Source organism: Castanea sativa, chromosome 7 (genome assembly GCF_040712315.1).
Source record: "Castanea sativa cultivar Marrone di Chiusa Pesio chromosome 7, ASM4071231v1".
NCBI lineage: Eukaryota > Viridiplantae > Streptophyta > Magnoliopsida > Fagales > Fagaceae > Castanea > Castanea sativa.
The window spans coordinates 41667435-41681801 of NC_134019.1; the positions used below are offsets into that span (position 1 = coordinate 41667435).

Genomic DNA, 14367 nt, shown 5'->3' on the forward strand with positions numbered 1-14367 from the left:
CAGCAAATATTGGCAACTAGTGATAATTAAGGGTCTAATGGCATGAGCCTCCATTTCACTAGCGGGTATCAGATTGTTGGAGAAGATAGTTCTGACAATTCGATCGTTAGAGCCATTGCTCCGAGAATCGATGCCAATAGTGAAGTTGCTAATCCAATCACCAGACCTTCGACATCAACAAATTCAATGGTTGAGCCACCAAATTTGGCAATTTGTGCTTGAAAAATTTGACACATCATACTAAATACTTGAAAATATTTTACTTCGAGATGTATAAATATAAATATAAAAAAAAGGGTATGGTTAACCTATTTATTTTTAGAAAAAAATTCTCGAAAATTAAAAAAATTGTCAAATTTTTTTTAAAAATAATAAATTATTGTGTGACTGTAAGGCACACATCATAGAAAAGAAAAAAGAAATAAAAGAAAGTAACGAACAACGATAAGGAAACCCAAAAAAAAAAGAAAAAAGAAAAAAGAACTCAGTTATTAAATCCTATATAAACAGTCTTTCCCCTTCTTTATTCCTTCGTCACTTTAGGGTTTTCGTTCCAGCCAAACTCTGTGTCTTTTCTCGTTTCTCTTATTCTCTCTCTGAATTCAGCCCTAAAATTTCACAAACCCATATAGCAATTCCACCGATACACCACACAATTTATACAAAATTCATTCCTTCTCTTCCTCTCTCAATTCCCAGATTCCTCCAATTCACAAGCCTTTCACAGCTGATTTCAACAATTCCCAAAATTTTTTTTTTTCCTGATTTTTTTAGGGTTTTAATAATCTGGTGCTTTTATAGATGCAATTTGGAATCGGATCTCGTGGCGCGTAATCGCCCCGCCCGATTCGGGGGCGCGGCGATCGGCGGAGTTTCGGAAACTCTCTCGAGGGGGTTTTCGCTTTTGTATGGAAACTCGTAGCCGGAAGCGGGCGGAGGCCACCTCAGCTGCCCCTACTACTAACAACTCTTCTTCTTCCACCACCACCGCCACCCGCTCTTCCAAACGCGCTCGTCTCTCAACAACCACCACAACAACACCAACAACACCCGTCGCCGCCGCCGCCGCTGCCGCCACCGCCGCCACGTCATCGCAATCTTCGATCTCAACACGCTCACGTTCTGCTGCGAAAACTACTACTGCTGCTGCTGCTGCTTCTAATAACATGGATTCCGTGACTGAATCATCCGGCTCTCGCCGCCGCGGCGGGGGTGGTGGGGGGAACAGTCGAGGAGGCTCTGAGAGGGATAATTCGGATAAAGGCAAAGAGAAAGAGCATGAGATTAGGGTTAGGGATAGGGAGAGGGAGAGGGAAAGTAGGGAGAATGAAAGGAGCTTAGGGTTGAATATGGATGGTGCGGGCGCCGCCGACGATGAGGACAACGATAGCGAAGGCGGTGTTGGGATTCTGCACCAGAATTTGACATCGGCGAGCAGTGCTTTACAGGGTTTGTTGAGGAAGCTCGGTGCTGGGCTCGATGATCTGCTGCCATCGTCGGCTATGGGGTCTGGGTCCGGGTCGCACCAGAGCGGGCGGTTGAAGAAGATTCTGTCGGGTTTGAGAGCTGATGGTGAAGAAGGGAGGCAGGTCGAGGCCTTGACTCAGCTCTGTGACATGTTGTCAATCGGGACCGAGGAGTCTTTGAGCACTTTCTCCGTTGATTCCTTCGTGCCCGTGCTCGTCGGGTTGCTGAATCACGAGAGCAATCCCGATATCATGCTCCTCGCTGCCAGGGCTCTCACTCATCTGTGTGATGTGTTGCCTTCTTCTTGCGCGGCCGTCGTGCATTATGGTGCGGTTTCGTGCTTTTGCGCCAGGCTTCTCACGATAGAGTACATGGACTTGGCTGAACAGGTTTGGTTTCCTTTGTAAAATTAGTGTGAATTGACTAATGGGGTAATCTGCTTTTTGTTAGATATAGTTGTTAGCCATGTAGAATTGAAGAAATTTGTGATTTTAGGTATTTCTTTGAGAACTGCATTGTGATATTTATGCTTGTTATGATGTCAAACAGTCCCTGCAAGCTCTGAAGAAGATATCTCAGGAACACCCAACTGCCTGTTTGCGAGCTGGTGCACTTATGGCAGTGCTTTCGTATCTCGATTTCTTCTCCACTGGAGTGCAGGTAACTTATTTTAGTGGAAATTTCAAGATTTTAAGACTATTTTTTGCGTCTTAGATCTTCTTTGAGAAATTTTTGTTTGCCTTATACTTTGTTTCAGCGAGTGGCATTGTCTACTGCTGCAAATATGTGCAAGAAGCTCCCTTCAGATGCAGCTGACTTTGTGATGGAAGCTGTCCCCTTGTTGACTAACCTTCTTCAGTATCATGACTCAAAGGTGTGGTTTTTGTTTCGTATTTTTTGAATTTAGGAATGCCCTTCTGGGTTTAGTTTTTCCTTATTGTGTGAAGTATGTTATGATTGTAGGTGTTGGAGCATGCTTCTGTTTGTTTGACTCGAATTGCTGAAGCATTTGCATCGTCTCCGGATAAATTAGACGAACTTTGCAATCATGGTTTGGTTACACAAGCTGCCTCACTTATTTCCACCAGCAATGCTGGAGGTGGACAGGCCTCTCTAAGTGCTCCTACATACACAGTGAGTGCAATTCAATTCTTCAAATTTGATGCTTATGTATATATGAGGGTTCTCCTGTAGTTGGGATTAAGCCTTTAAGGCTTAGTTGTACTTGAGATGAATTTATGTATAACTGAGGATTCTGATTGTGAGTTCATGGGGCATGCAGGGTTTAATTCGGCTTCTTTCCACTTGTGCTAGTGGCTCTCCTTTAGGAGCCAAAACTTTACTTCTCCTGGGGATCAGTGGCATCCTTAAAGATATTCTAGCTGGTGCAGGCATATCAACTAATGCATCGGTTTCACCTGCTTTAAGTAGGCCAGCAGAACAGGTATTGCTTTTTCTTTTTTCTTTTTTTGGGGGTGTGGCCATGTGGGGTTTTATTCTAGCTGGACAGGTTTTTTTTTTCTTTTTTTCATGGGTATCCAAAAATTGCAACTTTCCACGTCTGTTTTACCTTTGTGAACTATACAACTTAAAATTTAAGGAACTTAAGATCCATGCGCTGTTTTTCTTCCTGATATTCAATTTTTGGGTAAAACTTAGGTAAAGTACATAAAGTTCCCCAATTGAATTCAAACACTGAGTCGCATTGACCAATAAGATACATAGTGATTTCTTTTCAAGGACAATTAAATTCAAAACAACCAAGTGTTTGAATTCAATTGGGGAACCTAATGTACTGCATGCAAGTTTTGCCCTTAAGTTTTTGTAAGAATTTATCATGTCCTTTATCTATTTTAATTGTATAATATATTGAGGCATTATATTAGTGTCTTTTAATCTAGTACTTACCTTTTTTAATATTGAAATTTCAAATTTATCTAATTTTTAACATACTTTGTAGATTTTTGAGATTGTCAATCTAGCAAATGAGCTTCTCCCTCCATTGCCACAAGGAACCATCTCCCTCCCTGCTAGCTCCAATTTATTTATGAAAGGACCTGTTGTTAAGAAGTCCTCTGTCGGCAGTTCTGGGAAACAGGAAGACACAAATGGGAATGCTCCCGAGGTTTCAGCTCGTGAGAAATTATTAAATGATCAGCCCGAGCTTCTTCAGCAATTTGGAATGGATCTCCTGCCTATTCTGATACAAGTAAGTTTTTGGTGCAGCTAGCTGATTTTGAAGTTTTACTTGGTTTTGTCCATGAATAATAGTGTATGTTTATATGCCGAGCAGATATATGGTTCAAGTGTGAACGGCCCTGTTCGTCACAAATGTCTTTCAGTTATTGGAAAATTGATGTACTTCAGTAATGCAGAGATGATTCAGTCTTTATTAAGTACAACAAACATATCGAGGTATCCAACTTTAGTTGGTTATGATTTCTTTTTATGCCCACTCACTCCATACTAAGTGTGCAGAGATACTTACTGTTTCTTCATTATTTGTGTTGCTCTTGTAGTTTCTTAGCTGGTGTTTTAGCATGGAAAGATCCGCATGTCTTGGTTCCTGCTCTCCAAATTGCTGAAATTCTTATGGAAAAGCTTCCTGGGACTTTCTCCAAGATGTTTGTTAGAGAAGGTGTGGTTCATGCTGTGGACCAACTTATTTTAGCTGGTAATCCAAATACAGGTCCTGCACAAGCATCTCCCATCGAGAAGGATAATGATTCTGCCCCTGGTGCATCATCACGCTCTAGGCGTTATAGGCGACGGAGTGGGAACTCCAACCCAGATGGAAATGCTTCAGAGGAATCCAAGAATCCTGGTTCAGTAAATATTGGATCTCCCCCAAGCTCGGTGGAAATTCCTTCTGTCAATTCTAGTCTTCGTATGGCAGTCAGTTCATGTGCTAAAGCCTTTAAAGACAAGTACTTCCCTTCAGAACCTGGTTCTGCTGAAGCTGGAGTCACAGACGATCTTTTACATTTAAAGAATCTTTGCATGAAGTTGAATGCCGGTGTTGATGACCAAAAGACCAAAGCAAAGGGAAAGTCTAAAGCTTCTGGGTCTCGCCTGGCTGATAATTCTGCGAATAAGGAAGAGTATCTGCTGGGGGTTCTAACTGAGATGCTAGGAGAGCTAAGCAAAGGGGATGGTGTGTCCACTTTTGAGTTTATTGGCAGTGGTGTTGTTGCTGCTTTGCTGAACTACTTTTCTTGTGGCTACTTTTCCAAGGAGAGAATTTCAGAAGCTAACCTGCCCAAGCTTCGCCAACAAGCACTTAAAAGATTCAAGTCCTTTATTGCTGTTGCACTACCTTCCAGTATTGATGAGGAGGGTGCGACTCCCATGACTGTATTGGTTCAGAAGCTTCAAAATGCTTTGTCCTCCTTGGAGCGTTTCCCTGTTGTGTTGAGCCATTCATCTAGGTCATCTGGTGGAAGTGCACGCCTCTCCTCTGGGCTGAGTGCATTGTCTCAGCCTTTTAAGCTGCGCCTTTGTAGAGCCCAAGGTGAAAAATCGCTCCGTGACTATTCATCTAACGTTGTACTGATTGACCCATTAGCAAGTTTAGCAGCTGTTGAGGAATTTCTTTGGCCCCGAGTCCAGAGAGGTGAATCTGGTCAGAAATCCTCAGTATCTGCTGGGAATTCTGAGTCTGGAACTACACCTACAGGAGCTGGTGCTTCTTCCCCATCTACTTCTACTCCTGCAGCTGCCACTCGTCGTCATTCCACTAGATCAAGATCATCTGTTAATATAGGAGACGCTTCTAAAAAGGATCCGGCACAAGAGAAAAGCACAAGTTCATCAAAGGGGAAGGGTAAAGCTGTTTTGAGACCTACTCAAGAGGAAGGTAGAGGACCTCAAACAAGAAATGCCGCCCGTAGAAGAGCAGCTCTTGATAAAGATGCCCAAATGAAACCTGTAAATGGGGACTCTACTTCTGAGGTATGGTGCTGACACTATAGGGCTAAACATGGTAATTGATTGTCTGTCCAGATGCTTGAATAAATAAAAGACACGAAGTTAATGTTTTAAAATTTTAAATGATACTTTTTTATCGGAGTATCTTTTGGTAGCATGATTCTTCTAGCTTGTACTCTTTTACACTAATGAAAATTTTAAATCAATTTGAAATAAATGGAATAACTTTGGGTAAAAGTTAAAAAAGTAGAAACATATATCAACTGAAATTATCTTACAAGACATTGATGAAAGGTTGCTTAATGCATGAAATGGATAGTTCAGATGATATTTTAATTATGTAGTTGATGTTTTACCATTTTAGTATGTTGATACGAAGTGCAGTGATAAGCTCTATCATTGCTATAATATGAGAATTTATTAAAACCTATAAAAAAAAATGATATGTATTGCTATGACGTGTTTATGGCTGTAGATTCTAGTTCAGATGTACTTTTCTTATTTTAATTAGAAATTCCAGATTTTGGACTTATTCTTGCTCCCTTAATGTCTTATATATATATATATATATATATATAGCAAGATTTAGGTACAGTACTTAGGTGCTGCTCCTTAAATTCCCTTTTTAAGATTCTGCAATGTGGATTTTTTCTCATGGGATGGAAGTGTTTTTTTTTAATTACGTAGCTACATGATTGAATCTTAAGAGGGAACCTAATGAACAACACCCAAGGAACTGTACCTAAGTTTTGTCTATATATATATATATATTCTGGTATTTTAAATTTTTTTTCCATTGTCTAAAGGTCAATGAATAAATTTTCAACTTCCATAATTCATCATGCATCTGATTTACTTTTCCCCTTGTTCAGTTTAAAGGTAAAGGTAGTATTGTATAGTTAACAATGGAAAGTTGGTGGGAAATCATTTAATAATAATAATAATTGTTGTTGTAAAAGTGTTATTCCCACAACAACAACAACAACAACAACAACAACAACAATATATTTATTTATTTTAAGTTATGCATTTTAAAGATGGAGGCTTCATTTTCATTGGCTTCTTTCTGGAATCTTTAAAAGGTCTCATGTTTAGTCTTCATCTACTGCATTGTTTTTTGTATATTAGTGGCATCTCATTTTAGAACTTCGGAACACATTTTATCTATTGCAAAAAGATGAAATTTGAATATTGGAGTTTTACGAGTATCATATGAGTTATATGCATTTCAACATACTGCGGGCTGGTGGTTACTTGAAAATTTGAAATGAACATGATATGCAAGGTTAGACAATGGTACTTGCTCTAGGAACTGAGTAAGTCAGCAACCAAGAGATTGGAATTTTGAAGCTTATGAGGGACAGTGCACAACAAAAATGTCTTTGAGAACTAATCTCTCTCTCTCTGGTGTGGTTGGGTTGCTAATTAATTTGTTTAAATCTTATTTTAATGACTTATTCTATTAATTATAATGTTTTGCTAATCAGTTTTGTGTTCGTTACTCATGGACTCTTTCCATTTTGTTTAACCCATTCAAAATATTTTATACGTCTTTCTGTTTTTCATTATAGTACTTTTTCCTGTGATTAGTAATTTTCTCATCCATTAACATTTTTACCATCTCTTGAAGGATGAGGAATTGGATATATCTCCTGTTGAGATTGACGATGCTTTGGTGATTGAAGATGATGATATCTCAGATGATGAGGATGATGACCATGAAGATGTATGTTTTTGGGTCTTCTAAGTTTTGTTTATTTTATAATTCCTTAAATTTTGCTGATCCAATCTTGTTTTCTTCCAGGTTCTAAGAGATGATTCTCTTCCTGTTTGCATGCCTGACAAAGTACATGATGTAAAATTGGGCGACTCTGCAGAGGATAGTGCTGTTGCTCCAGCAGCAAGTGATAGCCAGACTAATCCGGTGTCTGGCTCTAGTAGCAGAGCTGCTACAGCTAGGGGCTCTGATTCTGCTGATTTTAGGACTGGAAATTCTTATGGTTCAAGGGGTGCTATGTCATTTGCTGCTGCTGCCATGGCTGGTCTTGGATCTGCTAATGGTAGAGGTCTTAGGGGAGGCAGAGATAGGCAAGGACGCCCTCTATATGGAAGCTCCAATGATCCTCCAAAATTAATCTTTACTGCAGGTGGGAAGCAGCTTAATAGGCATTTGACTATTTATCAAGCTGTTCAGCGGCAGCTTGTATTGGATGAGGATGATGATGACAGGTATGCTGGCAGTGATCTCATATCTAGTGATGGAAGCAGGCTGTGGAGTGACATTTACACTATTACCTATCAGAGGTCAGAAAGCCAAACTGATAGGGCTTCTGTTGGAGGTTCAAGTTCTCATACTACATTAAAATCTACCAAGCCTGGTTCTACCTCTGGTTCTAACTCTGATGCCCAATTGCATCGAATGTCCCTTCTAGATAGTATCTTGCAGGGAGAACTTCCTTGTGATCTGGAAAAAACTAATCCCACTTATAATATAATGGCACTTTTGCGTGTATTAGAGGGTTTGAACCAGCTTGCACCTCGTTTAAGAGCCCAGATAGTTTCTGACAGTTTTGCTGAGGGGAAAATCTTGAATCTGGATGAGCTGAGCACGACTGGTGCTAGGGTTCCTTCTGAGGAATTTGTTAACAGCAAGCTTACTCCCAAATTAGCTCGACAAATTCAAGATGCACTTGCACTGTGCAGTGGTAGTCTTCCTTCATGGTGCTACCAGTTGACAAAAGCATGTCCCTTCTTGTTTCCTTTTGAGACCCGGCGACAGTACTTCTATTCAACTGCTTTTGGGTTATCTCGGGCTTTGTATCGTCTCCAGCAGCAGCAAGGTGCTGATGGTCATGGATCAGCAAATGAAAGAGAGGTGAGGGTTGGGAGATTGCAGCGCCAGAAGGTCCGTGTCTCGAGAAACCGTATTTTGGATTCTGCTGCTAAAGTAATGGAGATGTATTCTAGCCAAAAGGCTGTGCTTGAGGTAGAATATTTTGGTGAAGTTGGCACTGGATTGGGTCCCACCCTTGAATTCTACACACTTTTAAGTCATGACCTACAAAAAGCTGGACTTGGAATGTGGAGAACAAATTCTTCCTCAGAGAAGCATTCAATGGAAATTGATGGAGATCAACATAAAAATGGGAAAACCAATAGTGCTGATGGAGATCTTGTCAACGCTCCTCTTGGGTTGTTTCCCCGTCCTTGGCCTCCAAATGCCGATGCTGCTGATGGTAGTCAGTTTTCAAAAGCCATTGAGTATTTCCGGTTGGTAGGACGTGTGATGGCCAAAGCTCTTCAAGATGGACGGCTACTGGACCTGCCACTATCAACAGCATTTTACAAGCTCGTGCTTGGTCAAGTAAGCCTATTGCATTATGAAACATACTGACCTTTTCTTGGTTAAAATTTACATGCTGCTGTGTTACGATATACCTCAGTTTTGACAAGACATTCAAACTTCTGATCCATTGCAGGAACTTGATTTGCATGATATTCTTACTTATGATGCTGAGTTAGGCAAGCATTTGCAAGAATTGCATGTCCTTGTTTGCCGGAAACAAAATCTAGAATTGACTAGTGGTGATAGTAGTGAGGCAGTTGCGGATTTACGTCTTCGTGGCACTTCAATTGAAGATCTCTGCTTGGATTTTACACTTCCTGGTTATCCAGACTACATTTTGAAACCTGGAGATGAAAATGTATGCAACTTACATACCTTGATTATGTATATATGTTTTAGTTGTCATTTTTCATTGCTTTTGTTTTATTGAGGATTGGCCTGACACATGCCAATTTCTAGGTTGATATTTATAACTTGGAGGAGTATATATCATTGGTAGTTGATGCGACTGTTAAGGCTGGAATAATGCGGCAAATGGAAGCATTTAGAGCAGGTTTCAATCAGGTTAAGTACCTCTTCTCATCTTTTTTTGGTTAGTAATCTAAAGATTGCTATGTGTTCTTATTTTTTTGTGGACTTATTTGCTTTATGCTCTTCTAGCATAAAGTAGACCTGCTTTAACTAAACTTTTTCTTACCTATCACAAAAAAAAAAAAAAAATCATGGACTTGTTTGGGATTTATTTATACTACATCAGTCAAGGGTGTATTGCAAAAAGTTAATCTGCCATGGAAGTTGATATCCTTTACTTATGAAGGGCTTGGACCATGTGATAATCAGAATCATTTATACAACTGTTAAAAATATGTGGTGTCTTAAAATGGGAATATGCATGATGTTCAAACATATGTGACTTTGATGATTCTAGGTAATATAATATATTCAAGTACAGAATAATATTAGAAAGTGGATTAAGATTTGAGGGGTTTCCAAATTGTTTCTTAGTCTATGGGCAAGGGTGTTGAACCCATCATCTCCAGTAGTTCCTACAGTTTGAAAATTTACCTGCATTTATTTAGCTATTTTTGTAATTGTAAACAGGCATTTTGTGGACTCAAATGGTACTTTGTCAGTTGTCCTGTGTTTTGAAAATGACTTTTTTACTTCTTAGTTAAAAGAGAGGAGAAGGCTTTTTATATTTATATATATACTGAATCTTGTCATTAGATCAAATTTTGAAGGGTCCTGCTAACCTACAGCCCAGTGTTACAAAGAAACTTTGAGGATAATTTGTGATTGTGATGTCTGTTTCTATTTCTTCCTTCTAATAAGTTCCTCCTCCCTTTGCTCTATGTTCTCTCTCTTCCTTCTCTGCTTGTTTCCAGAAAATTTGAGTTGGAATTTTCTGTGGTAGCATGACTTTAGGTGAAGATTGTGTTGGTCAAGGCTTAGGTGATGGTCATGAAATGATCATTCTCATTGCTGGGTGTTAGAACATACTTCTTGGTTTTATATTTGAATTAAGCATTAGTGAAAGTGGCAAGGGGGTGGTTAAAATTTGGCTGGGGTTATGTCTTGGTTGCGGTGTAAACTAGGAGGAAAAATTTCGGTGACTTTTACCAAAAAATTGAGATTGATAATGGTGGTAGGGAGCCTGTGAGCAGAGATGCAAGTGACTCAAAGGGAAAGAGATTTAGGAACAAGCATATGGAGACACTAATATCCAAGTATACGAGTAAAAGAAACAAAATTATAAGCTCTTTTGCTACCCAAAAAATAAAGAACAAATTATAAGCTCTTTTGTTCATCAGGCCTGTTGTAGTCCATTCTGTAAATTTTCTGAATTTTCTCTTTTTCAATATTAGTGTTTTGATTATAACATGCTTCACCCTATCTTCTGATTTATTTCTTGATTCTGGATATGCTTCTTCTCTTCTTCTCTATTTGAGTTTCAAAACTTATTCTTATGCTGACTTTAAAACTGTTCTTATGCGACATCTCGATCAGGTGTTTGACATCTCGTCTCTACAAATATTTACTCCACATGAATTGGACTACTTGCTTTGTGGTCGCAGAGAGTTATGGGAGGTAAATTTCTCTTGTACATTTCTGCATCACAAGGCATGACTGGAACCTTTTATTGTGGATCATAGACCTCATGGTTATACATTGTTTTCTAACTTATGCAGGCTGAGACACTTGCTGATCATATAAAATTTGATCATGGATACACTGCCAAGAGCCCGGCAATAGTTAATGTATGCTTCTCTTTCTAGATTTAGAAGTCAATCCTATGGAAATTACTTTAGTTATTTTATGATCCTTATTGTGTTGTTTATAATGATGTTAGTTACTGGAGATTATGGGAGAATTCACACCAGAGCAGCAGCGGGCCTTCTGCCAGTTTGTTACTGGTGCACCTAGGCTTCCACCTGGTGGTCTGGCTGTACTGAATCCAAAACTGACGATTGTGAGAAAGGTATTGCCATAGTTGGTTTAGATTTAAATGATGTCTTTGATGCGTTCCGATTTGACATTTTTTTTTGACATTGATGTGTATGTCACCCACACATGTTCTTATCATTAATGCTTGCATGTCTTGTGTGCAGCATTCTTCAACCGCAGCTAACACAGCATCTAATGGTACTGGGCTTTCAGAATCAGCAGATGATGACTTACCAAGTGTCATGACATGTGCAAACTACTTGAAACTTCCTCCATACTCCACAAAGGTATTTGATTCTGTTAAATAGGCAAATTTAATGAATTAAAATTGTTGATTGTTATGTAAAGTTCAATTTTTTTTTTTGCTAATGATTTTTCTTTTATTCTTATGTAATTACTATTACATTTTTATAACTGATGGTTGATTTACTTTTTAAACAGGATGTAATGTACAAGAAATTAGTTTATGCAATCAGTGAAGGGCAGGGATCTTTCGATTTGTCATGAATTCTTGGGCCTAACCAATCGACCTATGTATATTGTGTCACAGCATTGATTCTCTTGCCTGCGATAATTGATGTTGAAAGACAAATAATGGCTTCTTTTTAGGTGCCTTTCTAAACTAGTGCATGATCGAGGTCAGTTCCTATCAACTCATGGAGGCTGTATACTCAGAATTTTGTTTCCAGGGCCTTTTTGGTTAGGTCTTCCATTTATGCTCTATTGCCATGTACTGCTTACATTTTTCTTCTCGGAATCCCCCAATCTTTCTGCAAACTGCCGCATCAGTGCATTCCATCATTCTTTTATCCTTCTTTTACTTCATCAACAATGTTTATTGGTGGCATAAACTATAGCAGAACTGTTTTCAGGTTGGATCGCCTCATTTTCAGGAAGCTGTAAAGGAAATTGGAGAGCACTTTTCAGCTGCTAGGGCTTGTAAATAAAAAATAGGATTTTGTTTTTTTACTGTTCAACTCATTGGTCGTAGAATATACATGTATGGTATGAAATGTTGAAAGGGGAAAATAAATAAATAATTGAAGTATTTTATTTCTTTTCAGTTATTTATTTTATTGTTTTGTTGATCCTTTTGACCCATATGAAGTAATACTGGTCCATTCACGTGGGGAATTATTGCTATGGAACATACCTGTCTAACAAATTATGGGGGAATTAGACCATGTCCTGTGGGTTAGAATTCCAGCATGCAGTCCTCATGAAACAATAAGAGAAACAAAAATTTATGGTTATTATTATTAACTATCCTTCACATGACATGTAGACTAATTTACTTCTTATAAATCGTATGCCTTATGTTTTTTGAATCATAAGTCTCCATACTTTCTTTTATATCATGAGTGTTCCCCTTGTCTGCTTACTCTTGTTGTTGGTTGTATTGACTTAGTTTCTTCGTGTTTCCATATCCAAAAATCTTGGAAAAAAAATAATGATTAATTCCAAGTGGGTTGGTTTCTTGAAGGGATTACAATTAGGATGTCATATTCTTCTGAAGTGCTGCAGTGGCTGCTAAGGTGAGTGTTTTGATGGCTTGTATAGAAACCTATTGTTGTCAGGCCAAAATGTAGTTAAGAAGTCTCTTTCCTTGGTCACTTGCATCTCTTAGATTCTCCTAGTAACTCCTTTAGCTACTCTTTTAATACAATTAGCCATTTCACTATGCATGTTATTACTATCTTGGTCTAGACACTGCTATATCAACCACCAGTCATGAGTGCTAGAAGACAATAGAATACTGTGGTCTGGTATTTGGAAATAATGCATGATAGAAGTAACTAAGAATGAACCTTTACTTTTTAAAAAATATATAAAGACCAAGTGAAGATGTGAGTCTAGAAGTGCATAAGATATGTAGATGGTAAAGTACTTCGAAGGTCAGTTTGGGACTTGGCCTATAAGCTCTGTTTAGTTAAATCCTTCTCGTAGCAAAAGAAAACAAAATTTTTGGGTTCCTAGGTTTTTTTTTTTATTAAGTGTATGAGTTACTTCAGAGGTTATTCGGTTTTGAAATGATCTCCGAGGCCTATGTTTATGAGTCTTCATTTTGCTTCTGCAATAATAATTATGCATTGTGAGATCCAAGTTGATTAGTTTTAAAATCTGAGGGAAAGAAGTGTCTGGATCATGAAATGTAGCTGGTGGTTATTTTGTGTTGCAGTTGGTGCCTATGTTGTTTTGTATTTTTTCCGGTTGGAATCTGTGGTTCTTCTTTCTTTTCTCGGCTGGAAATCAAATCTGGTCTCTTAAAATTTTTAGCAACTAAAAAAACAAGTTTTATCTATTTCAACCTACCATTTTACAACTCACCACATATCTCATCTCTTATTTTTTACTTCTCTTTATTTATTTATTTCACTCTCTTTCTCTATCTTCCATTCCGCCCCTCTTCTCAAAAGCAAAGCAACTTAGCAAACCACCCCTCTCTCTTCTTGACCTAGCAAACCATACTTCTCTCTTCTCAACCTTGCAAACCCACATCAACGCCAGCTAGCATCACAAGTAAAGGAAAAAATAACCAGCCACCACAACTCAACAATAGTTTGGAACACAACCCAACCACCAGGAACCCGATTGGGCCACCGCCACCGAAACCAGATCGGAAGCACCTTCGTGAACCAGGAACTACCGCTGTGAACCATGATCTACAAGGAGAGAGAGAGAGAGAGAGAGAGAGAGAGAGAGAGAGAGTGATTGAAGGAAGAGAGAAAAAATTAGATTTAATGTTTAGCTAAAGGTAGAGTTCACTATAGCAAAATGCTAAAATTTTTTTTTTGATGTAGCACATGGGCTGTAGATAGCTGTTTGGTCTTTGGTGTGAATACTCGTGCATTTGGGTAATGGTGGAGGTTATCTTACTAAACAAAATTTCCATCAAAACATAAAAGTGCATAATTTTTCATCGAGACCCCTGAATGGGAGATAGGCTTAGATGTTAATTTCCAAACTTGCCTGCCAATTCTTTCAACAGAAAAACTATCATAAATTCATAATCGACTCTTTACAATGCATCTTTCATATTTGACATTCCTGAAGGAAATTGCACGGGTGAATCTGTTCGGGCAAAATGAACATGTTATACTTTCCTCCTAGGGACTAACCATATGGCCAGGCCTCTCATCTTTCATTACTTTGTCGCTGCCTTGTCTCATTGTGACTTCTAA

General features: G+C 38.7%; 1 protein-coding gene across 3 annotated transcripts; it reads left to right on the plus strand.

Annotated features, from left to right (window-relative positions):
• Positions 1 to 535: 535 nt before the first annotated feature.
• LOC142643333 (E3 ubiquitin-protein ligase UPL3) lies at positions 536 to 12243 on the plus strand. Of its 3 annotated transcripts, none has more exons than XR_012845844.1 (18): positions 536 to 1856; positions 2017 to 2127; positions 2225 to 2341; positions 2431 to 2601; positions 2750 to 2911; positions 3428 to 3676; positions 3761 to 3882; positions 3987 to 5418; positions 7025 to 7120; positions 7199 to 8758; positions 8874 to 9098; positions 9200 to 9304; positions 10748 to 10828; positions 10930 to 10998; positions 11091 to 11219; positions 11350 to 11472; positions 11627 to 11823; positions 12046 to 12243. XR_012845844.1 is itself a non-coding variant. In XM_075817898.1 (17 exons), the coding sequence occupies exons 1-17, from the start codon at positions 909 to 911 to the stop codon at positions 11690 to 11692; spliced, it is 5766 nt and encodes a 1921-aa protein (XP_075674013.1). In that variant the 5' UTR covers positions 536 to 908; the 3' UTR covers positions 11693 to 12243. The 3 variants fall into 3 exon arrangements, 1 of the variants encoding a protein (XP_075674013.1); XR_012845843.1 differs by having other exon boundaries at positions 12058 to 12243; XM_075817898.1 differs by having other exon boundaries at positions 11627 to 12243.
• The last annotated feature ends 2124 nt before the right edge of the window (positions 12244 to 14367 follow it).